Here is a 26,415-nt window from a genome sequence, read left to right on the forward strand (position 1 = left end):
GTAGGTATTGCCTGGCTTCTGATGGCCAGGATACCTTTCCCTCCAGAGCTGTAACACTTACAATGGGAACTTTTGAAGATGGACTAAATGCATTTTACATTATGATATTGTTACAAGCTTATGGGGGCCAGGGAGTGGAATGTGGTAGTTTGAATGTAATTGGCCCCAATAAACTCATAGGAACTGATACTATTAGGAGGTATGGCTTTGTTGGAGCAGATACGGCCTTGTTGGAGGAAGTATGTCACTGTAGGGGTAGGCTTTGAGGTCTCATGCCTAGTGCCTCAAGTTCACTTCCTGTTGACTTCCAATCAATATGTAGCCAGTACCATGTCTGTCTGCACGCTGCCATGCTCCCAGCCGTGACGATAATGGAATGAACCTCTGAACTGTAAACAAGGCACCCCATTTAAATGTTTTTTTTTTTTATAAGAGGTGCCATAGTCATGGTGTCTCTTCACAGCAATAGAAACACTGACTAAGACAAGGTCTCAACTTCATTTCCTTGTCAGCCCTAAATCCAGAAGCCTTGGGTGTACGACATGCTACCCACTCAACAGTCTTACCAAGTCCTGTTTCTTCACGTTTCCACAAGTATTACATTTTTAACTAGGCACGGAAAGGCACAATGTTCTTTGGTGTTGAAAATTACCAGCAGTGGAGGCAGCTCTGAGGATCTCCTGCTTATGTTTGGTCCCTGATTAATTTTCCAGACATGGGAGTAATGCATATTCCAAAACATGATAAACTGAAAAGTGAGACACACACAGCCACAGTACCTGTGACTTATGGTGAGACTATGTGCCTTTCTACAAATTAGCACAGCGCCTGAGTGTTTCTCAGTGAATACCGCTGCAGCGAACCAGGTGGAAAGCACCAACTGTTGGCTTCATGACAGCTAGGGTGGAGGGACACAATTTCCCTTGCTGAGCTCAAAGGCCCTCACTGTAAGTCCCGCCCCTGGAGCTGCCAGGCTCCACCCCTAGACTACTTTGGCAGCTAGGCCTGACCCCTTGAGGCTTGGGCCTAAGGAGCCTAAAAGCTAGGCCACATCCACAGACTTCAATCACTCAAGGCAGGAGGTGGCTAAGCCTACAAAAAGAGGGGGGGAAAAGTGCAATACCAGGTCACAAAATCCCACCAATCCCTGAGCTTGTCCCAAGATCAAGTCACATAATCCCTCCAATACCAGGCCACCCTGGAAAGCTCCCACTACCCTCCCAGAAACCCTATATAAACTCCGTATTCTGTTCAGTTCTCTGCTGCTGCCCACCCAGACAGAGGCAGCTGTCCTCCTGGGTTTTTCCCTCCCAATAAGTTGCTTGTGTAAGGTTTGTTGTGTAGTGCGACTTTGTGGTATTCCTTGGCTCCCGACTGCCAGGATACTTTTCTCTTCAGAGCTGTAACACTTACACTACCAACAAGAGTTTCTTAGGGTTCACTTAAGAAAACAGAAGGGACATTTTCCTAGAACAAGCTGAAAACACATGTCACCCCACAGATCCAGCAGTGCCTAGAAAGGTGTGTTCCTGTGAGCTGGGCAGGACGCAGCAGTGCAGTTGGCACTCTTCTAGTCTACGGTCCTGACATGATTTGCCTTCTTAAGGCTCAGGCCTGCTTGTTAGCATGGACTGCAGCAGAGGACAGCTCAGCTGGAGGACAGCAGAGGCCCATGGCATGGATAAACACTTTCACTCACCTCCACGGCCACCACGATTAAAACCAGGTCCGTTTTGGATTCTGGAAAGACTGCATTCACTTGTGGTGACATTCCGATCAGAGCACAGTTAGTGACCACAGATATAACACTCATTGTCTCAAAAGCCAACTGAAAGGAAAGCAAGGTGTGGCATTAATGGTGGCAATAGCCATGCCCCATGTCCATGCTATCTGAACCCCAAGGGAAAGTCCTCCCCTAGGTTCTACGCAATCCACATACATTTTAAACCTCTCTCCATCCTGGCAGGTTCTCTTTACTTAAGGGAGCTGACCCATTAGTGGGCACTTTAGGTTCCTTCAGACTGACGACTCCTGAGCGCAGTATGTGAGCGTGGAACACCTACACCACTGTCTGTATCGCGCATCTCTGCTTGTTTGTGAGGGATTTAAAGACTACCACAGAAAAGCGCTCCACACCCCAAACCAGACAATGTCTTGCAGGGCTGCTATTTTACAAACCGTCCTACTTTGATAAGTCACACGTCCCACTTGGCTTAGCTACAACCAAGCTCCACTTATGCCATGGTCCCTTCCTGAGGACATGAACCAAAGTCCTTGCGGAGTGTTAGCAAATACAGAAGCCAGGCTTCGCTGGGACTTACAGAACACTGACTGGGGACCCACAAAGACGTCCATGTGTCCTCTGGTGTGTCGCAGGGTGACAGTGGGGAACCCCGTGCTTTCTTTTCTGTTACTGCAAAGCTCCTGATGGCTGCTGCCTGGTAACGGAGCCTCTCCTAACACACACAGGGACTGTCCCTCTGCCTCTTCTCCCAATGGTCATGGTGTATAGAGAGTAATATTGTCAGTTACTGTGTTTTCTTGTCACTTGTGGCAATTTTCCAGTTGATTCTCCAGGTTTTCCCGAGGACACGATTCTGAGACCATATTTTCTCCAAACACAGTTTTTTCTGTCCCTTCTGTTTTATGTTTACAGTCCTTATCCTTCTCTGATTGGTTTAAACAGTAATTCTAATCCTATTGAACACCAAATGTGACTACACATCGCTTATCCACTGGTATTACATGAATTGTTTGGTCTTCTATCACTTGGTATTTTCAATAAAACTGATGTATAGTCTATACTTTGTGAAGTTACATGAATTCATGAAGTTTCTAAGTTCATGCATAAGATCTGGCATGAACTTACGTAAAGACATAAGTCCTACTCATCTTTATGTCATCCTCACATAAGAGACTTGTCTGGAAACTACAGTGCAATGCCACACAACAGTAGGAACACTGGCACAACACACCCATCTCAGCTTCACTTGTGCCCGTCTGTGTGCATGCTTTGTTCCATGGTGCTTTGGGGTGGGGGGTTGTTTTCCAAGATAGTTTCTCTGTGAACAGCCCTGGCTGTCCTGGTACTCACTCTGTAGACTAGGCTGGCCTCGAACTCACAGAGATCCACTTACCTCTGGCTCCCTAGTGCTGGGATTAATACACAAATGGCTTCATGTTTTCTGCCATACATGAGGGATACTATTTGTTTCTTAGTTCTCTGTGTGTCTGGTTTTGCCATCACACTAATTCTGGCTTCCTAAGTATTGAGGGCTAAACTGACCAGAGGGTTTCCGATGTACGGAGAAGGGACATAGCTCCTTCTCTAAACCGGGTTTGGCAGAGCCAGTAATGGGGAGCTGCAGCTTTGGGTCCTAAGAACCCAACTGTTCCCACCTTAAAAGATTCGACTCATCCGTACCAAGGCCACCATATGCTCAACCTGTGATGCTCGTGAGTCATCTTGTGTCCCCTTGTGCAGCACTGCTGAGCCTGTGGCTGACTCTGTCCCCTTCCTCCCCTGGAAGGAGGACATAAGATGCTGCATTTCCTAGTAAGCTTGCTTGGCACAAGACGTAGCATATGCAAGACCTCTTGAACCCACTGCTCTATCTTCCTCCTCAGGAACCTCTCACTGAAGAATGACCTGCTTTCTCTACTTTCTAGAATTTTATAAAATTGGTGTGACTTCTTTTTAAGTGATGGAATTTGTGGTATGGTTATCTGAGCCAGGACCTTTCTTCTGGAGATGTGGACTCTAGACTCAGCTTCCTTCACAGTCACAGAGATACCTGAGTGACTTTCTCATGCCCCCCATCCCCTCCCCCACTCACTGACTGAGCTGCAGCAGGAGGCTCTGCTTTCGAAGGGAAGGTCCTCCCACTAGCTGTCAGGTTCCTGTGGCCATGTGCACACCCCTTGCCCCTCCCCCAAAGCTGCAGGCCTACAGACACTGATCCCACTCCACTCCTGCCGGCCACGGCCACTGTGTTTGTCTTCTAGGACCACATCTTTGACTCATTGATCTTATTTCTATCTTCAACTTATCTGATTTGTTCTCTTTCCTATTTCCTTTCTTCTGCTGGCCCTGGGTTTATCTTGCCTGTCTTTTCTAGTTTAACAAGCACTTGACATTTGAGATCCTTTTCCAGCATAACCATCCTGAGCTGTGAGTTCCTGCCAGCCCCTCCTTATCAGCCATGCCCCACACACTTCTCTTTTGGTTTGGTAATCTTTGGATTTCATCTGAGACTTTCCCCCCATGGGTCCTTCGTGCTGTCTGGTTCCCAGTGTTTCCGCCTGTCACTAACCTAGTCTGATCTCACGTCACGGTGTGCTGTGTACAATTCCAACTCCTTGAGTGCTTTCTGTCCAGAGACAGCTGGATGTCCTGCTAGACACGGCACGTGGATGGCACCACTGAGCCTTCTCCACTCCTGGTGACTTTCTTCTTCCATCTTGGGGAGGGAGTAGTTTCACCTCTAACTACAGAGGTCATCTAGTTCTCCCTTCTATTCAAGCTCTCCCTCTCCCTCTCTCCCCCTCCCCTCCCTCTCTCCCTCCCTCTCCCTCTCTCCCTCTCCTCCCTCTCTCTCCCTCTCCCTCCCTCTCTCCCTCTCCCTCTCTCTCTCTCTCTCCGTTTTAAAACTGTTGCTTGATGCATACACATTTCAGTCTGATGTTTTTCTGAGAATTTGTCCCCTTTTCCATGGCAGACTGCTCCTCTCTGGTAACCTTTGCCTCGGAAGTATCCTTTGTCAGACAGTATCACAGCCATGTCTGCTTGCACTTTCTTTTCTTTTGAGTAATGTTTCCTTATTTTCCCTTTGACTTTCACCCTGTCTGTATCACTTTGTGAATTGTTTCTGATAAACAATGCATACCTGGTCACATTCCCATCCACTCTGCCAATCTGTCTTTAATCTGTATCTTTAGGTCATTAATAGTTAGTGTAATTGTTGGGACTTAAGTCAGACACTTGTTTTCTATCTGATCCCTGTTTTTACTGTTTGCTTTTCTTATTGATAATAATTTTGAGCTTATTTTCTGGTAACTTTTAGGGGTGGCTGTGGGTATTCTACATTTTCTGCTTTTAGAGTTTTTCTTTCCCCCAACAATGACTAATAGCTTTCATTGTTCTTCATGTAGTTACCTGCCATACACCAATACTAGCTGAAGGTTCTGCAAATGGTCGTTTGAAGACCCTGCACATTTTCAAGGCATCTGAGTTGACTTCAGTGAAGTTATTTAACACAGCAAGGGCAGCTGCTAACGGGTAAACACAGGAGAAAAGGCTCACATAGCCAAACTGCAGGAACAACTCCAAATAATCATCAAAGGTTCCCTGCAATGTAGACAGAAGGCATTGCTCAGTGTCACACAGAAATCTGCAATACTTGTAAAGGTTAGCTACTAAAAACTCAGGGTCTACTCCAATCCTCCCTTCTCAACCACAAATTCATACAAATTTAAAGATGATTTTGCACTAAGTTGCTAAAATAAGGAATCAAAAATTATTTAGTTGCCTATTTTCTTCATGTATAGATCATTGAACTAATACCCACCTTCCACCACCACTACCACAAGGCAAACAATAGAAAATCTAAACATGGTTGCTCTTAATGATCCAGTTAAGAGATATCCTTGATGGGTCATGGTGACACACATCTTTAATCCCAGCACTCAGGAGGCAAAGGCAAGCAGATCTCTGTGAGTTTGAGGCCAGCCTGGTCTACAAAGTGAGTTCCAGGACAGCCAGGGCTACATAGGGAACAGTGCCAGAGAGAGAGAGAGAGAGAGAGAGAGAGAGAGAGAGAGAGAGAGAGAGAGAGAGAGAGATCCTTGTCTACAGGATGCCCTAACCTTCAACTATAAAGCTGATAGTGAGCTGGAAGATGCTTCATTGGGTAAAAGTGACTGCTGCCAAGCTTGAAGATCTGCATTTGATTCCAAGATCCATATGGTGGAAGAAGAGGGCCAACCAGATGTCCTCTGGCCTCCACATGAACACACACATGCACACACAATGAAGTTAATAGCAGATTAAGAGGTCAGGATGATTATTTTAAACTGATAATGATGACCCCAGTGAAATCATAACGACTCTCCATAAGAGGAGCAACAATTTGTCATGACCAACTTTTGCTGTGGTGGTTCTCTGGAAACTGACAGCATTTAGCTAAGAAAAAACCGAACTTTGTGGCATTTTAGCTTTATTTCATCACCCTACTCAGTCATGGGGTAGAATAGCTTGCATCATTATCAAAAGGAACAGAGTATGGCTGGAGCTCTCCTAAAGCCGCATCCCAAAGGGAAGCCACTATCTGACCTGGCTGGGGTACCCTGGAACTCAAGGCAGAGCTAAGCAGCAAGACACCCACAAGCCATCTGAAAGCTATAGCATTCCCAGGAGCCTATACTATCATATGCTCCAGGAGCTGAAGAAGAACCTAAAGGGCTCTGTGATCTCACCTCTTTCTAACCTTTGCAAGCAGGAAGTAAAGGCTGAGGCAGAGCTGTCAACTTGTTGACTAAGCACTGACAGCCCCAACCCAAAACAAAGACATATCTCAGAGAAGAGGTAACTCAACCACTGCAAGACATCGTGTGTGTGTGTGTGTGTGTGTGTGTGTGTGTGTGTGTGTTCTGTGTTCGCATTTGGAATCATGCTGTTATGATCACAATGGTCAAATATTCACACAGATGTGCAGTTTCCCTCAAAAGAGCTGATTAGGTGGCCTCTAGTATGTTAGGGTCCCCTGCTCAGGAAACCCCTCCCTGCTGTGGGATGTTCTGTATGGCAAATGTGTTGCTAATTAGTCAATAAATAAAACACTGATTGGCCATTGGCTAGGCAGGAAGTGTAGGCGGGACAAGGAGGAGAATAAAGCTGGGAAGTGGAAGGCTGAGTCAGAGAGACATTGCCAGCCGCCATGATGACAAACAGCATGTGAAGATGCCGGTAAGCCACGAGCCACGTGGCAAGGTATAGATTTATGGAAATGGATTAATTTAAGATATAAGAACAGTTAGCAAGAAGCCTGCCACGGCCATACAGTTTGTAAGCAATATAAGTCTCTGTGTTTACTTGGTCGGGTCTGAGTGGCTGTGGGACTGGCAGGTGAGAGAGATTTGCCCTGACCGTGGGCCAGGCAGGAAAACTCAAGCTACACCTCCCCCATACCATAGTGGGCTGGGTGGATCCTGGCATGTGAAAGTCCATGCAGGGAGCTCTTCCTCATACCCAAAGGGCTGGCTGGGGAGCCCCTTCCAGCTCTCTCTGCCTCACGAGGTGACTCTAGTGACCACACGCTCACCATCAGTGCATTTACACTGGAGAGACTGTGAACCACAGGCTTAGCAGGCCCCAGGTAAAACATAAAAGCAAGAAGAAACAATGCAGACTTAGCAAAGCAACTCCAAGCCCAAGACACCCTTGACCCTGTGAGCTGGAAGCCAGCAAAGACCAGCTGATGGCAGTCCTACGAGCCCTGCGACAACCCTTAGGAGCAGAGCAGTTGTGTATGGTGTGTCAGTCAAATCATCATCTCACAGACCTAATTTATTAAGTATCTGAAGACGAAGTTCAGGTTCCAGGGGAACATCACAGAGTTCCCGACAGAGTATATTTACCCACTGCCAAACTGAATGTCAAGGGAAGCAGGCACCGGATGAAGACAACACTCAGGGCAGAGACCACGGGACTCTGAAACTGCTCATTATGAGATATTATATGTAGTGGCTGCTAAATGCCAAGAACTAGGTTTCCATGACAAATGAAACAGGGCCGCAGCCTCCACAACAGAGGAAGGAAGGTTAGGAGTTTATGGTCTCAACATGAATAAAATCTCAGCATATTCCCATTGAAGCATAGTAACACGATAGAACAACTAAGAAGATAATAATCACAGCAGAAAGAAAACTTGATAAAGCTCAATATCGTTCATGATTTAAACCCCTACAAAATAAACCATTTTAAAATAAGGAAAAAAAAATTGTCTCCAAAACACAAAACAAATGTAACAGCCAGCAGTGAGAAGATGGAGTCCCAGAGAAGGTGAGACGAAGAAAATGGACATGAGTGTCTAGGCAGACAGAAAGTCCAGCAAGACCCACAGGCAAGTGCTGGACACCAGGGAGGTTCAGCAAGCCTGCTGGGTAAAGACAAAATCCAATGCTGTCCACACATGTCAGCAACAGTCAGAGTTGGACCTGAAGGAGATGCCAGGTGCAAGAGACAACCCAGCTCAGCTGTGGCCCAACATAAGCACATCAACAAAGAGGCAAGGGAAGAGTCTATGCCTGCCGTTCTCAAGCGTTTCAGTCCCAACTCTTAAGTGCTATTGCAGATGCTATGACCATCCTTACACGAGTCTTATCTAGTGATGTTTATCATACTAGAAATTAAGATGGAAAACGCTTCATTGAATCACTGAAGTAACAACACAGTAACATAAACAGAGTACCTTTAAAAATGATTACATTTTCTAAATCAGAAGATGTTTAAGTGCAAGAGAGATGTCCAGGAAGCACAATCAGCCTCTTCACTGTCCACTTAGTGAAGAGGACTCTCCAGCTGGGGCACGGGGGATGGAAATCCCTCCTCTCACAGACAAATGGATACGAAGCAGCAGGTCTAAGAGAGGGACAGCAGTGGACAGTGAGCTCCGAGAAGTGCACAGCCATGGGCTGGGCACTCAGGGGTCAGGGGTCAGAACCCGGAGGCTGCCTTGCTGAGGAACCAGCAGTTTCATTTTCCTCGCCCTCTCTGTCAGTCATTTCTCAGGTTTTCTGTAGTGAAGGGGAAAGTGTGTTTCACAATAGTTTTACAATCTGATAAACTGCCTTCTTCCAGACTTCAGCAACAATACTTCAGACTCATACATGGAAGCTAGGGAGCATGCAATTCCAAGACCTCTGACTTCAGTGAGGGGCAAATGTGTCAGGGGAGGGGGGCAGTGCTTCGGAGAACACCCAGGGATAAACACCCAGGGGTGTGACTGCTGGGCATCCTCCCTTCACAATGCCTGCAGACAGTTCAGAAGCCAGCCCTGTGCCACCTCAGTGGAGATGGTGAACAGAGAAACTGTGGATGGGGAGGAGGAAGTGGCTGGATTGTGCAAACAACTTAAGAGGGAACCCTGCTAGCACAGCGTTCACCCACAGTCCCAGCACCCCTGAGAAAAATGCTCATACTAGCCGGGCGGTGGTGGCGCACGCCTTTAATCCCAGCACTCGGGAGGCAGAGCCAGGCGGATCTCTGTGAGTTCGAGGCCAGCCTGGGCTACCAAGTGAGTTCCAGGAAAGGCGCAAAGCTACACAGAGAAACCCTGTCTCGAAAAACCAAAAAAAAAAAAAAAAAAATGCTCATACTAGGTTCTCACTCTGCTCTCAGAGCTCACACTCACAACACGGACTCTGGACCAGGGAAGTAGAGCCTAGAACCCCCTTCCTGATTGTTACTGACCGATAACACCTGCACCTTCTACTGCTCAGAACAGCTCTAGAGCTTGTGCTGTCCCACAAGAGGGGACTGCAGGAAGAAGATGTAAGACCAGAGCTCAGATTCCGGCAGTGTCCCCTCAGTGGCATCCATTCTCAGATGAGTAAGAACTGAGGACAGAGAGAGCGCGCTCGTGATCTGCACAGTACACAGTGAGCACAGGAAAATCAGCAGAGAAACCTGGGAGGTAAATTTGGTTTGGAGCTCATCAGCAGGTAAGAGTGAAGGAAGAGTTAAGTTTTCATGAGCTAGATTTTTTTTTTTATTACAAGCAACCAAACATCTAATAATCCATGTGTATTTCCTCAAAATAACTGAGAAGTCCTCTGGTCAAGAGAAATGTCTTGGGGCAGAGAGATGGCTCAGCAGCAGGGAAAAGCACAAACTCTAAGACCTAGTCAATCCCCAAATTCACCCCACACAGAAAGCAGGATGCCATGACACATATCTGTAACTCGGGAGACTCGAAGCCCTCAGCCAGCCAACCTAGGGTCTGCAGAGCAGCAGATACAGGACACTGCCTCAACAGAGTGGGGAGGCGAGAACTGACTCCCAAAAGTGGTCCTCTGATTCCGTGTGCACAGGCTCTCTCACACACAATAAATAAATTAATAACCACTTTTAAGGGGACTGTCTTATAGTTACAATTGCAGTAATTTGGCATTCAAGCAGTCATGGGTGAACTGTCTCAGGAACCATCTCCCCTGTGTACTGTCACACAGCATCACAAGTCCCAGCACCCCTCTCTGTGAAACAGCCAAGTAATTTTCCACTCTCTCCCTCTGGTGTTAATCAAGACAGAGGCATCTTATCTTAATGCGTAGTTCTAGCCTTCTAACTTCAAAGTGGTTCCTGCTGAGGGAACCCGCTGCAGAGCTTTTACAGAGAGATGCACATGGGAGACAGTGAGCACACAGCACACTCATGAACCTGTGTGACTCTTACACACATTCACTGAAGTGCAACTCAGCAACATTCCACTTACCAGGTAAGTTCCCATTTCCTTCTCCAGGAGGACCTGCTCATACAAGGTTGTATCAACATTCGCCTTTAAAGCCTGCACCTTCCTCTTCACTTTCGCGCAATACTTCCGTTGGAGCCAGTAAGGAAGAAGAGATTCTACGACTTGGTTGAGGATCTGGGAGGTGATCAGGAGTGTGGCCAAGCTCTGAGGAGAAACATAAGCATCATGTTTCCCAAAATAGAAACAAAACCACAACACACGATCTTTCAATGCTCAAAATGAAGTTGTATGATGTCATAATGTCATGTATGAGCATTAAAAAGTTGGGTGTGAGTACAATATTTCTAATTCATGAATAATATCAGAAGAAATTAGCTGGGCTGGATGTGGTGGGACATACCTTTAATCCCAGCACTCTGGAGGCAGAGGGAGGCTTGGGCTACATACAAGACTCTACATGGTAAGGGCTTGTCTTTAAAATAAACAAATAAATAAATAAAGCCTGTCCAGAGTCCTTCAGAGAGTAAGTTAACCTGATATTTGACTATGATCTCATCATCCTACTATACTGTATATTTTATTTACTTATATTTTATAGCATGTTACTATAAAATGGCACTGCCAGGTTGGGGCAGAGGGAATCACTGTGACAAAAATTAAGTTTTGAGCTGTGGAGATGACTCCATCAGTGAAGTGCCTGCTGTGCAAGCTTGAGGACCTGAGTTCCTTTACAGCACCCATGTAGAGATGGGCATGGTGGTTAGTACCTGCAGCCCAGTGCTGGGGAGGCAGACAGGAAGACCCTTGGGGGTCCCTGGGCAGCCAGTCCCGCTGAATTGGCAAGCCCCAGGGTTATCGAGAGACTCTATCTCAAAAAATAAAGTGGAAAGTGCCGGGCGGTGGTGGCACACGCCTTTAATCCCAGCACTCGGGAGGCAGAGCCAGGCGGATCTCTTTGAGTTCGAGGCCAGCCTGGTCTACAAAGTGAGTACCAGGAAAGGCACAAAACTACACAGAGAAACCCTGTCTCGAAAAACCAAAAAATAAAAAAAAAAAATAAAGTGGAAAGTAATCAAGAAAGACACCCAACATCAGCTTTACATCTGTGTGCACACATGCATGCACACACACAAGAAATCAATACTTAGAAGGACTGGAGAGATGGCTCAATGGTTAAGAGCACTGGCTGTTCTCCCAGAGGATAAGGGTTCAATTCCCAGCACCCACATGTCAGCTCACATCATTTGTAATTCCAGTTCCAGGAGATCTGATGGCCTCTTCTCCTCCTGCTTGTTGGTATCAGGTACTTGATGCATAGACATACATGTGGGCAAAACACCCATCACATAAAACAATTTTTAAGAGAAAAGAAATTAATACTTTGAATTCAATTTATTGACCACTGGTTTTATATGATCCAGAAACTATAGCACTACAAATGCAGGCAGGACTTTCTCAAGCATTTCAGACATGAAACAGCACCACATAGGACCTGCTAGTCTCTCAAGTATAATACGTTACTAATGTAAAAATGAAATTTGCAAGAGCCGTTAGAGGTTATCCTAACCACCCACGTCACTGACAGAAGTTCACAGGCTGCAGACACCTGTGCCATCAGAACTGCCTTGAGAGAGCATCGTCAGCTTTGCCACCTTGCATAACTCATTTTGAATTTGAGTTAACTAACTTCTCCATTGACACATGCGCAGGTGCTAAGGCTTATTACTTGAAGGGGGAATAGACAAAGTAAAGGCATAAAGCAGCCTCATTTCTAAGGCAGGAAATCATCTGTGGGACCTCCCCCTCAGCATCCTGTTAGCACACTCACCTGGCGCAAAAGCTTCATGTCCTTCAAGACAAAGGCAATGTAGAAGAGCGAGGCAAAACAATTCAGAAAGTTGAACTGCCAGAGAAGAAGACAGTGTTAACAGCCCTGCACCAGCTGCAAAGCCCCATTTAAAACTGAGGGACCACTGCTGCAGACAGCGGCTTGGGACTGCTTCCCCCTCCCCTCAGGCCCAAACTCAACAATCAACTCTGCAAGTGAGTGGAGATACAAAACACAGAGAGCTCTGGCTTGAGCCAAGAGAAGGAACTGCACAGAATCCCACACATCTTACAGCCCCCACCCAGGAGGAGATGGGACCCTGCATCCTGTCCCACAGAAGGACAGCCAGGCTCCCTGCTGGTATATGTAAAGCCCACTTGTACCAAGAATCCCCCTAGGTCAGCAGCACATGTAGGGGAAGGGTGCTCCTTTTCCTTCCACGGAGCCTAAGGCTGCCTGCCCCATGGAGATGTTGGGGCCCAGGCAACCATGGCAGATAGACCCCACTGCACTGAGCAGCCCAGACCTGGAAGCTGCTTTGTGCCCACAGACTTGAACTCTCATCCCACACCAGGAGGCAGCAGGGTGGCACTGGCCGAGAGATGCTACCACAGCATAGAAGATGCCACTTACCACCAACACTTTCAGAACAAGATGATTCTGGTAGGCAGATTCCAATCTGTGATTCTCTACAATATTAAGAGGGAGGAGACATCTCTCAGACAAGAAGCAATGCAGGTGTGTTGTCATGGGGTAATCAGTGGGACTGTGCTCAGAGCAGAGTCACCCAGCACCAGAGCTGAAGTCCCTGGACATCTCAGCTGTTGGTCACAGCCATCCCTTGCTACCAAGATCATCAACCAGAGCACATCCTCATCCACTGCAATAGCCTTGAGGTTGGGAATGTTTTTTTCTAAATACGGGAAAAAGAAATCTGGGAAGTGTTGCAAATGAGCCTATTCCCAGCCACTCTGAAGAAGGGCCTATACAGTGAAACGGTTAAAGGGGAAAGCAGCACAGCTCATACAGGGCCCTGGGACAAGGACTAGCTGGGAGAGAATTCAGATTCTAGCCTCGTCTAGAAATGGGGACACAGTACAGTGACGGAGCAAGAGCAAAAAGCATCCTGAGGGCTCCTGCGTGAGGACTGGCCTGCACTGGTACACACCACCTGACCTCAGGCCACCCACGCTACCTCCTGCTACTCAGCCTCCTGCCATAGTGTAAGGACTGGACGCTGCCTGGGTGGCTGTGGAGATCAGAACATTTGACCCAGTACCAAGAAAGCCCTCAGCAAACTGCAGCTGCTCCTATAGAACAGATAAAAACTTAAAACGTTAGGTCCATGAAGTAAAGGCCCAGGCTTCTTCCCACAGGGTAATACAACTTACTTGTTTGAATGGATAAATAGTGAACGACCTATGAACTCCACTTTAAAATCTACTCAGGTTCTCTTTTTCCACAGATGCATGCACGAGCAACCACCCTTGGGCCATCCTCAAGGATGGTAGGACACAAACCTCAGTTCCTCTGGAGACACTTCCTATTTATTTTACCCTCGGCATGAAACACAATGTTATGGTCCTGAACTACCCTGACTATACTATATTGTGGGTGCCTTGGTAAGCATCACTACCTCCTATCCATAAAAGAGGGGAAGAGCTGCTAGTTCATGGTGCTCCAAAAGGTGAAAACGAGAAACTGGAGCACTGCTCAGTAGCGTGCCCAGAACCTAGAATGTTGGATAAGTGAGAACTATGGCAGCCACAATATGGAGATCAGTGGAGGTCACAGGGCTGGTGAGCTGTGTCTTAGGTTTTGGTAGCAAGCCTAGAGGACTGCTATCTACTCTGCAAGGCAGCAGCCATGTAAGCCCAAGAATCTAAGTAAAAATTTTTATTTTTATTTTGTTTGGTGTGGTATTAAGTATGTGTGCATATGTGTACATTTGTGGGTACATGGGTTCCACTCTGGGGAGGGGAGTGGGTGGGTGGGTGTGTAGCTCAGAGTTGGTTTTCTTCTTCAACTACATAGTTCTCAGGGATAAAACTCAGGTCCTCAGACTTGAGGGCAGGTGCCTTTACCAGCTGAGCCACCTCTCTCTGACCCTTGGACCTCAAGAAGTACTTCTCAAAGGCAAGTGAAATGTGTGGAAACTTACCCCAAGATGTTAAGAACTCAGCAGCATAGCGATAGAGGCAGTTCATGATCTCAATCACAATGGCATAAACAATACTGGGCACATACAGCAGGAGGCTGGTCCACACGGACTCACTGTCCTCATGGAGACTCAAGACCCAGACCTCCATGTCAAAGTATATCATCATGACATAGAGGGAGAAATAGAGGCAGAGGCACACAAATGGCAGGGAGACCAGGTAGATGCGCAGTTGTCTCTTGTAGCTGGAATAGAGGGGTTCCTCCCTGCCGGTGACAGAATTGATGCCCAGGACGCCATGAAACCCGGGCCGGGGCTCCTCAAACTGCCTCTTCATGACTAGTGTCCCCCAGCGGTAGGTCATGTTGGCACAGCCACGTTTCCACACCTCCAGGATCACTGTGGACCAGATGAGGTTGAACGAGGCAAAGATGACATACTTGTCATAGTCTTCCCACACAAATAGGTAGTAGGGCAGCCCGATGACGGCCATGGGGATTAAGGCAAAGGTGAAGTACTCCAAGAACCCGAAGTACAGAGCGATTGTCTCCCCAAAGTAGGCACGGATGTTGTCTACAGTGGAGAGAAGGGAAGAATTGAGGCTCAGGTTACCAGAGACTGCCATTTAACCATGGCACAAGCAGTTGCATGTTTTCAGTGGCTGGGGATCTTTAACACCTTCATTTCCATTCTATGTGGCATATGAACTCTGTCCTGTGTACAGTGCAAAGACCCCACCTGTCAGTGTGACAACCCTTGCACTTTCCCAGTTCATAGTTCGAGCCTCAGCTGCCGGAGTGACTGTCAGGAGCCTTGGCTCAGTTTCCCCCTTCATCTAACAGATACTTCATTGCCAAAGAAAGATCATCTTGGGATTATCTTAAGCTCTAGGACCCTCGGTTAAGTTCATCCATGGACGCTGGACCACTGTGTGGGCATCTGTGTACGCCCTGCTTTCCTCCCCATCAGTGCTACTCCATGCAGCTCTTTGTAAAGATGATCCACACCCACGGTATCTTCACCTCCTACCTGAAGTCAGACATCAGTGAGACACGACAATGTCCCAATGCACTCAGCATAAGTCATTCATAGACTTGAAACAAGATTCCACACATTAACTTCTAGCTCCAGCACATCCTGCTGAGAACACTGTGCACACCTTCATATGAGCACTGAACAGGAGAAAGTCTGAGCAGCCTGCTGACAGGCTGTGGACTGCAACACACTAACCAACCAAAGAGGTCACTCATATAGCACCTCTGCTAGCTTTGGTCACATGGGGAATCCCTGGGCCTCAGAGCAGCCAGGCTGGGACAAGAATGGGATGAGGGGGTGGGAGGGGCAGGGGACTAGTCAGAGTAACTGGTTCTTAATTATATATTAGATTTTAATTTATTTGGCTTTAGTTTTTAATTTATTTCAGTTTGTATATATGTGTGTGCCTGAGTGTATGCACGTGCACTACATGCATATAGTATCCACAAAAGTCAGAACAGGGTATCAGCAGAGCCCCTGGAACTGGAGTTACAGGTGGTTGTAAATCACCATGTGGGTTCTGGGAGCCAAATCCAAGTCCTCTGCAAGAGCAGTCAGTACTTTAAAGTGCTGAGCCATCTCTCTAGCACCACTGGTATTTAAAATTTTTAGTACTTTAAAGAACGTGTGTGTGTGTGTGTGTGTGTGTGTGTGTGTGTGTGTGTGTGTGTATCTGACATTTGTGTGTGTAGCATGTGCATGCAAGTGCCCACAGAGATAGAAGGCACTAGGTTCCACGGAGCTGGAGTTACAGGTAGCTGTGAGCTGCCTAACATGGGTGTTGGGACTGAACCTGGGAGTTCTGCAAGAGCAGCAAGCACCCTTAACCATGAGCCATCTCTGCAGCCCCTTAATTCACTGTTTTTGAAGACATTATGTTCAGATATGCCTATGAAGACAGGTTGGAGTGATTATGATGAGCTATTTACTCCTACTCTTGATTCTTCTAGCTGACCTGGGAGGGAGAGTATTAAAACAGAGGTATGATGAGGTCATCCTAAATCTGAATCAGGCTGCTACATGCCCAATCTGCACAAAACACAAGGGCTCATGTGTGTGCTAGTCTCCAAGCCAGTGGCTTTCCCTTTGCCTGCTCCTCTCAGCAGGCCCAGCCCTCCCCAGAGGCTTAGTACACCACAGCCCACACCCAGGTTTCTCCCCAGGCTTCCTTCCCCTTTCTAGGAACTAGTTAATAGAGCCAGCCACCTCTAGTCTCACGGGCAATATTTAAATATCAAAACAGTGAAAAACTCTTAAGTATAACATAAAAATGAGTACTGTGTACCTGGAATTATCACAACAAAGCTTTTTCTTTCAGAGACTACAAAAAAAAAACTTTAAAATGCAATTTCAGTGTTTGATATTAAATAATAAAGAAATAAAATGTTAATACTTTATTTTTATGTGTGTGTTGGGAGGGTGCCCTCAGAGCAGGAAGAGGGTGTCAGATCTCCCTGAAGCTGGAGTTGTGGGTGGTTGTGAGCCACCCAGCATGTGTGCTGGGAACTGAACTCAGGTCCTCTGCAAGGGCTCTTAACCCCAAGCTCACTCTCTACCTCCAACCTTGCTTCTTGTTCGACATTGTAGCAGCTGTTTATGGAAATGGAAATCAGAAAGAAACTACAGAAAGACGACTTCTCTTAAAATCAAGAAGAAGGAGAGGGAGGAGGAGGAGAAAAAGGTCCTTTAAAGAAAAAACATGACAGCAACACTTAGTGAAGCTCCAGCTTGAATATCAGTCTTATGCTTAGAAACTCAGCAAAAGGTGGGGGTGTTGCTCAGGGTTAGAGCACTTGCCTAGCATGCTCAAAGTTTAATCTCCAGCACTGACAAAAAGTTTTTCAAACACATAACCAAACAAAAATGTTTGAACATTAATACTGACATAACTTTCCACAAAGTAACATTCAATACATACCAGAGAAATTATTCTTATAACTATTCAGAGAAAATAGATGGATCCCTGAGGTATGTTTAGGCCATTGAGTATGCCTCAATTCAAGCTTGGCTGGGCCAACTCCATGGGAATAGAAAATGTCAAACACAAAATATTCACAGACAAGCTACACTCATGTGAAGACATGAATTCACCTGTGCTGGAGAGATGGCTTAGCAGATGAGCGTGCTTGCTGCTCTTGCAGAGGACCCAAGTTCACACCACACCACATCAGGCAGCTCCGAACTGCTCCAGGATCTGATGTCCTCTACTGGCTTCTGCAGGCACTTACACTCACATGTACAGACCCCAACCCCACCGCTATACATACACACATACATGTAACTAAAAACAAGTAAGGTTTTTGTTTTGTTTTTGTTTTTGTCGGAGCTGAGGACCGAACCCAGGGCCTTGCACTTGCTAGGCAAGCGCTCTACCACTGAGCTAAATCCCCAACCCCAAGATTTTTTTTAGACATGTATTCACAAAAGCTACTCTAAACTGCCTATGCTGTAGATCAAATTTTGCCAAAGCCTGAATGATATTTTAGAAGGAACAAGGCCATCAAGCCATCTTCTTGCCCTTGTAACTGCTAAGCACTGGCCAGGAGAGCACTGAGTCACAGGACAGTGACTTTGTCAGGGCTCTCTCTTCAGTGGGACACAGGCAGTGACACATACCTATGGGCTGATACTTCAGAGCAAACCGTGTATACCAGCTGTCCTCAAGCTTCTTCAGGGCCTCACTGTCATGCAATGGAAACACCTGGGTCACGATGCCGGACGTGAGCAATCTCCTCACTGTGAAAGGAAGCATGGGAACTGCCTCAAACACAGGGGTGTGGTTTAGTATGCAGGTCCTATCATCACTGCCCTATCAGTTCCAAATGTGAACGTAGTTCAGAATATCAATACCTTTACTATTTTCCTCTCACTAGAAAAGCAGTGCAAGTTGAGTAAAATTCTAAATCGTACAAACGGTATAAATCAGAAGCATGCCCACTTTCCATTCTTCTCTCTATATAAAAATAGCCACTATAAACAGCAACTTAATGTATAACCAGATGTCAAAATATACACTGAAACCTATGCACAAATATGCTGATGTTGAAATACAAAGCAGGAATTGTCTTATACACTTCATAGTGCTCTTGGTCATTTGAGCCATGGTATCTACAACTTTTCAGTATCACCTTTTACAGCTGATTGTCTCCTAGTATGAACCTACTGTGAATAAGTCTATACTGAAGAATAATTGTTTCTGGTTTTTGTCATTGTGAATAATACTGAAATTCTTTTTTTTTTTTTTTTGAGATTTATCTATTTTATGCGTGTGACTATTTGCCTACATACATGTGTTGCACCATGTGAGCACCTAGGACCCACAGAGGTCAGAGGTGGTATTGGATCTCCTGGGACTGGAGTTACAGATGGTTGTGAGCCACCATGTGGGTGCTGAGAATTGAACCCAGATCCTCTGTAAGAGTAATAAGTACTTTTAACCTCTGAGCCATCTCTCCAGTCCCCCCCAAATCCTGAAATTATTACACACATACATTATCTCACCTTTTCACTCTTTCCTCATCCAGAGCCAACAACAAATGAATTTTAAATCTGGATACATCTTACAAAATTGCCCCCCCCCAAACACTCTAACCTCCCTCACTACAATTGTTTTGTTTCTGTTGATAGCAAGTATTTTCATTCATTTTTATCTTTCCAATCTAATGACAAAGACATATCCACAAACAAGAACTTCAAAAACCACATTGAGCTCCCTCCTTTCCTATGCAGTCGGATGACAAGTATGGTTGGAACATTCACACACAACATGGAAAAGACAAGCACAAGCAGTCAGTGCCTCCTGGCAGAGCCTGATAGACCCAGAATCTCTAATCTGCGCAGGTACTGAGAGGGAACCACTAGTGTGGAGGGCTTTGGTCCTAAAGGCCATACCAGGGCGCTGGGGTGCTTTTCCCATGAGCCTCTTACAGCTCATGGCTGTTCCTACAATGGGATTTGCATCAAGAAGATGGGCCTGCCGGGCGGTGGTGGCGCACGTCTTTAATCCCAGCACTCGGGAGGCAGAGTCAGGCAGATCTCTGTGAGTTCGAGGCCAGCCTGGTCTACAGAGCGAGTTCCAGGACAGCCAGAGCTACACAGAGAAACCCTGTCTCGGAAATAAAAAAGATAGAAGATGGGCCTATGTATGATAGAATCTCAGCTGTACTCACTGGAGGGAAAACAAATGTCTTCACTCATTAGTCCTCTTACAGTGATGTCACTCACATAAGCTCTACACAGAGGAGAGGGCTTTAAAAGGCAGACTGTAAAGAACCCCCTTCTTAATGACTGGAAAAGGTACCAGCCCAAAACACCAGCTGCAAGGGTGAGAAGACATATGGTTTGAGTTACATCAGCTTTGGGTGCTGTCAAGACCATTTTGTAAGTTCTTTATGCTGGAATTTCTTTCTTTTTTTTTTATTTATTTATTTATTTATTTATTTATTTATTTTTGGTTTTTCGAGACAGGGTTTCTCTGTGTAGTTTTTGGTGCCTGTCCTGGATCTCACTCTGAGACCAGGCTGGCCTTGAACTCACGGAGATCCGCCTGGCTCTGCCTCCTGAGTGCTGGGATTAAAGGCGTGCGCCACCACCACCACCACGCAGCTATGCTGGAATTTCTGAGGACTCTTCTTTGGCTAACATGACTTAAGTCAGTTGCCCACAAGCCCCTAGTCCTGGCCCTGGGTGTGGAGGTGCCCAGCTGCAGCGGGGCCTCGCCATCAGGTTTCACCACCACTACACTGGTGTTTAAACCCTGGGCTGGCTGTGGCACTGAAGTTGCAGGTTCTTCTATGGGAGGTGACTCTACTGTGGAAGGCTCTCCAGCAGGCACAAAGAACCCGCTTGTATATCTCCAAAAATAGGACAGTGAAGGAGCCTCTGGAGAGACTTCGAGTCCTGAATTACCAGTTCCTCATCACCATCAATGCCAGAGCATGGTTCTGGTTTCAGCTCTAAAAATAGAGGCTGGCCTCCTCCTCGTGTCAGCCTGACTGTAACTGCAAGGAAGGGCTCTTACCTTGAAAGGAAAATAGGAGGGTTCTTGGGCCTAACAAAAGAAGGCAGCGCCTTCAGCCAGATTCCCTCCTTCTAGGGTACCAACAATACACATCAAGTACTGGAGTGACTCGGAGAGCCACTGAACGATTAGCAAACAAATACAATCTGACCCAAGGGAAACTATGGGTTCCTAGTCTGCAGGACCTAAGCGAGGTAAGGCAGCAACACTGCTAAAGGTACAGCTGTCCTTGGCTGATGGAAAGTGTTCACCTCCAAAGGAAAAGGAGTCTCAGGACTACTGACAGGGGCTCTGTGCAAGGGAGAATAGCAGGCCACTTCTCCTGGATCTGACCAGAGAGCAGAATGCCAGAGAAAGGGAGGGCTCCATGGCAAGGATGACCAGCACAGTCCTCACTCCCTGTGGCTGTTGGGTATCAGGGGTGTAGTAGTCTGAACATAACTGGCCCCCATAATCTCACAGGCAGAAGCACTATTAGGAGGTGTGGCCTTGTTGGAGGAAGTGTGTCACTGTGGGGGCAGGCTTTGAGGCTTCCTATGCTCAGGATACCATCCAATGTCTCAATCGACTTCCTGTTACCTGCAAGATGTAGGACTCTCAGCTCCAGCACCATGTCTGCCTGCATGTTGCCATGCTCTCTGCCATGATTTTAATGGACTAAACATCTGAAACTGTAAGCCTCCACCACAATTCAATATTTTCCTTTATAAGAGCTGCCATGGTCATGGTGTCTCTTCACAGCAACAGAAACTCTAAGACACAGGCTGGACAGACCACATCCATCCAAACTGGAAGAAAGCTACTCAAGGAGATACCTATGTCTCCAAAATACACTTTGACATTCCTGTGTTTCTCATTTGGTGTTCTCCCTGTTTAACATAAAGACTACAAAAGTGTATGGCCAAACACAGTGTGCATGTTTGCTGCATGTTATAAAATATAAACATGCATATCAATGGTTGAACATTCTTACATACATTCCTGATTGTAGTATTTGAAACCAACCTATGTCACTGTTCTTGTAACACTGACGAGGAATTTTAGAGACAGACTCCTTTACGACCCCATGTCCATCATACACACAGGTGATATCCTAAAGAAGCTGCTGTTGCATTCTAAAGAAAAACCATATAATATTAAAGACATCAACATGTCAGACCAGAACTCCTATTAATCTGCTCTTTTATTACTATAATGGAGGACCTGAGGTCCTAACTTTATAAGAGAAGAAGTTTCTTCATTTCACAGTTCTGGAGAATCGCAGGCCTTACACCATCTCTCAGCTCTGGTGAAAATTCATGCTGAATGAAAGAGAAACACACAAGGAGCTATGATCACATCACCAAACAGGAAGCTAGGAGTGAGGTTAGGAAAGAGCTCCACTAAAGGATGTATGGAAACTCCAGGTGGATTTCGTGATGTCTACTTGGAGGGCTAATGGGTACAGGTAAACAGAGAGATGGAAGTTTCCAGCAGCACCAGGACCATGCTTCAGGGTGTCTGTCTGTACTGCAGCTCTACCTAGAAGCATCTGGAACATGCCTCCCAACCAAGAGAATGAAGATTACACATGCCCTTTTGAAAGGACATCAATCAAGTGTTGATATAGAACATGGCATGCTTGGTTACCTGGAGCAGTGGAAACAGCAACACCTTACTTGTTCAGGAGACCAAATTAAAAACAAAGAAAACCAGAAACATAAAAAAATGTTTTATGAAATCAAATTTACAAATCCAAATCACAAGTCATGAAACAAAGCCTTTAAGGTCAGCAGAGGATAAATGAGAGCCTCTGAACCTGGATGGGGCAGGTAGATGGTGGTCTGGTATTCTGGAGTTACTGGGACACAGAGGGGACATGGATAAGCCTCCAAGACTCTGTGCAATCTGTAGTGCCTATGACAACCAATGGAAAGGCTATCAGCTGTGGCACTGAGTCAAGGCCCAGCACAACCGAACCCTGCAAGAACAGGGCTCCCTAGAAGCTCTCTACAGAATGCACTGCTTGGAGGGGAATTCTCTGCAGGGCAAAATATAAGCCTCTCACTACCACGGCTCCTTGCTAGAGACGGTCGGTCCCTTTCCTCCCACATCCTACCTCCCCAAGGACTTCATTTAAATGAGCTAGTGGTGATTCATGCTTGCAGTCCTAGCATTAGGGAGGCTGAGGCAGGAGAACTGCTGCAAATGTGAGGCCAGCCTGAGCTACTAAGCTCCTGACTCAAAAAAAAGACAAAAACAATAATAAGTACTAATCACAAAGAAACTGTTAAAGCTACAGAAAAAACATGACTAGAAATCAAGATTGCCAAGAACACCCAGCAAGCAAAGGACCGAGAAGAGACAGGAAGTCACAGTGCCACACAAGGGAAAGCTGATGACTCCAAGAGATCCGTGCAAACATATCTCCAAAGTTAAACTCAAGCAGGAGCTGAGAGAACAGAAGGGCTCCAAAAGCAATGTGAGAAAAGTGAAATGACTACAAACTCCAAATCAACAAAGTTACAAAGAGGGAAAGACAAAAAACACAGGTGGAAAAATGCTGTACAAGCCTAGGACCATCAATATTAGAGAGTGTATAAGATACCCCTACAACAAAGTAAATACCACCATGGGACTCTTCAAAGGCAACTGAAGGAATGCTTCCTCATATGATAGCCATCTTCCCCTATACAATGACAGGACACTACCCAAGAAAAGGACTGAAAAAAACTAGTTCCAGCCTTTCCCTCAGCTGGCAGCTCTTAGGCCACACTGTGTAAACCAGTACGAGTTTGTTAGAGCTCTGGCAGCCTTCATCAAAAAGTCCAGGGAACTGGAAGTCCCTGGATGGGTGGACACAATCGAGCTGGCCAAACACAACGAGTTTGTTCTGTATGAGGAGAACTGCTTCCACACACGAGCTGTTCCCACAGCACTGCACCTTGCCTCCAAGGTAGTGCTGGGGTTGGCTCCAGTCTACAGAGGACTGCCGAGATACGGCATCAAGTACAGCCACTTCAGTAGAGCCTCGAAGAGGACGGTCCACCGGGTCCTCCAAGCAATAGGGGTTGGGTGGGCTGAAAATGGTGGGAAAGGACCAAGATGGGGTGGCACACAAGCTAACACTTCATGGGCAGACATCTGGGCAGGACTGCCAGGCATGTGGCAGCTGCCAACAAGAAGCAATAGAACAAAGGATGTTGGGCTAATAAATTGCTTCATTCATTAAAAAACAAAACAAACAAACAAAAAACTAAATTAAAAATCACTCACCATCAGACATACAGAGCCAAGAGTGACAGTGTGTGCCTTCCCAGCAAGCCGGGGAGAGTCAGGAAGAGCCAAACTCTCTGCATAGCAAGTTCTAGGCCACCCAAGGGTAGGGAGTGAGACCCTGTCTCTAAAAAGAAAAAGAAGAACTGAACACAGAGCAGGTAACTGAAGTGTAGACAAGAAGAAAGAGATGCCTGCATTCAATTCTTAGAGCTGCACAGACGATGAGACAAGGAGACGCATCTGTGACACAGCATGGCTCCCAGCATGGCTCAGCAGACCGAAGGCATGGCAGAGAGGAGGCAAGAGAAGGTCACGGAGTCGGGGACAGTGACAAAACTCCCCAAGTCTGGAATCAGAAACAGTGACAAAACACCCCAGGTTTCTCATATGCAGATCTAAATGTATGTGAAAGCAGAGGGGGGCATTTCAGTTGAGGGGGACCAGCAGGGGGCGGGTAGCAAAGGAGCGCCATGGAGGAGGAAACATGAAGTCAGAGACAGGCATGTATGAAAATACCACAACATCCATTATATTGGACAACTAAAATTCATGAAAAAATAGAAAAGGATTTTTTTTACTTTAAGTTTTAAAAGAGATTTTAAAAGATACAAATATGAGTCAAAGAAATTAAGTAAATTTTAGGTTAAACTTGATTGACTGTATTTTTAAAAATAGGTATTTCCTAGCTTTCTTCACTGAAAAGAGAGAAATGAACACACCATGAGATAAAATTTTTTCTTAAGCACACAAAAAAGCCATTTCAACATGAAATATAACATCAAATGAAACAGCCCAATCTAAAGTAGGTCATTAATAAGCAGCACATACCTGAATTACAGCTCAGTGGTAGACGGTTTGCCTGGTGTGCGGGAAGCCCAAGACTTCACCACCAGAACCACAGAACCAAATGGCGTCAACAAAGAAATCTCCTCTTAGGAAAAAAAAAATCTGCAGATTAGGCCGCATGCAAAACCCAAACATTCTAATATGAGATCCAGCTAAAAATGACCCTCAGAGGTGCTAAAAGCTATGGGTAAATTAAAACAGACGCACAAACTAAAGCAAGGACTCCAAGACAGACCGAGTTGAACCTTACACAACGGGGAAAAGGAAACAAACAGCACTGACTGACTATGAAGGGTACAGTCTACACTGGAAAGCTGCCAAACATCTTTATGCAACCAATAACAAAGATACAAGGCAAAAAGCAAACAAAAACAACATACCCTACAGAGAGCAAATTGGCAGGAACGTGATGAAATCCCCATAGTTAGCAATTTCTAGGGTTATGAGTGATGAAGAAAAAAATAGAAATGATAAAAAAGTAAATAGCAAAATTAAATTGTAGACCATATAGAAATAAGTGGTCAGAAACACCATAAAAATAAATAAAATATTCCTATCATTTGAAAAGCAATAAGTAGCATTCAGCAGGAAAGTTAATTAGACAGGCAGAGTTCACCAGAAGAAGGCAAGAATGGGCTCACACCAGAACACCATTTGCTGTACTGATGACACAGAGACAAAACTACAAAACCTCGCAGATGCTGCAGAGTCTGATAAAACTCACAGCCCAAACACTCAATCTAAACTAAGCAGAAGGACGGGTGCTTTCCAAATCTGATGAAGATGGCCTCATGTAAAGCCGGGGTGTGGAAGGACAGCTTGTCAGTGTCTATCCCCAAAGACATGGACACCTGTGATCTAACGGCACTCCTGGGACCTGTCCTACTTTTCCTATGGTTAAAGAAATGGAGGAGACATCAACAATTCATCAAATTATTCATCAATATGATGGCAGACACATGGTGGAACACCAAGTTCCCTACAAAAGGAACACACTTGAATTAACTCAGAAATCTAGATGAGCAAACACCCATACAACAGTAAAGGTGCAAGGTGGTACAGTCCCCATTTGTTTGAAGTGTTCTCTTGAACAATACCTGTCTGGGGTGCATAGTAAGGAGAGAAAGCTGGGGAGACTGCAGCATGGGACAGAAAGGATACCTAACAAAAATTCAACCAGTCCTCAAATCCAGACACTGAAAATAACGTCTCTCTTCTTCTCAAGATCTCCCTTTAGGGAAAATAAACATGAAATGTGCAAATTGCCCCAGAGAAATGTTTTCTCGCTTTATGGTGTGTAAAGAATTGTTCTAACACTTTAAAAAGTATAAGCCACCAGAATCTGAATCAACAACCAGGGAGCCTGCATGGGACCTACCTAGGCCCTCTGCATATATGTGACAGTGTGTAACTTGGTCTATATGTGGGACTCCGGGCAATAAGAGCAAGGGCTGTCCCCAGTGCTTTGTGGCTCTTGGGAACCTATTCCTCATGCTGAATTGCCTTGCCCAGCCTGAACACAGGGGAGGTGCTCGGTCTTAGGGCGGCTTGATATGCCATGCTTTGCTGAAGCCCATGGGAGGGAGGCCTGCCCCTGTCTGATCAATTACAGAGGAGGAGTGGACTGGGGGGGACAGAGGAGAGGGGGGGCTGCAGTCAAGATGTAAAATAAATAAATTAATGAATTAAAAAAAAAGAAAAAGCCACATTGACCTAGGCATCCAGAATACAATTTAGAACATACAAGAATAACGGCTATAGGTTGCTTTAGGGAAAAAAAAAACCCAAAAAAACAAGAGTT

At 45.9% G+C, this 26,415-nt stretch overlaps 1 protein-coding gene across 1 annotated transcript in view; it reads right to left on the reverse strand.

The window, feature by feature from the left end:
• Ano10 (anoctamin 10) overlaps window positions 1-26,415 on the reverse strand; it is a 127,276-nt gene that overhangs the window by 83,762 nt on the left and 17,099 nt on the right. Inside the window, exons 5-11 of the mRNA XM_059268960.1 lie at window positions 18,107-18,226; window positions 14,459-15,028; window positions 12,931-12,986; window positions 12,298-12,372; window positions 10,491-10,673; window positions 5,156-5,347; window positions 1,700-1,828 (exon numbers count right to left, since the gene is read on the reverse strand). Of these exons, the coding sequence (XP_059124943.1) occupies window positions 1,700-1,828; window positions 5,156-5,347; window positions 10,491-10,673; window positions 12,298-12,372; window positions 12,931-12,986; window positions 14,459-15,028; window positions 18,107-18,226 (1,325 nt within the window). The remainder of the gene's footprint in view (window positions 1-1,699; window positions 1,829-5,155; window positions 5,348-10,490; window positions 10,674-12,297; window positions 12,373-12,930; window positions 12,987-14,458; window positions 15,029-18,106; window positions 18,227-26,415) is intronic.

The sequence above is a fragment of the Peromyscus eremicus genome, chromosome 7, assembly GCF_949786415.1.
Source record: "Peromyscus eremicus chromosome 7, PerEre_H2_v1, whole genome shotgun sequence".
NCBI classification, from domain to species: domain Eukaryota; kingdom Metazoa; phylum Chordata; class Mammalia; order Rodentia; family Cricetidae; genus Peromyscus; species Peromyscus eremicus.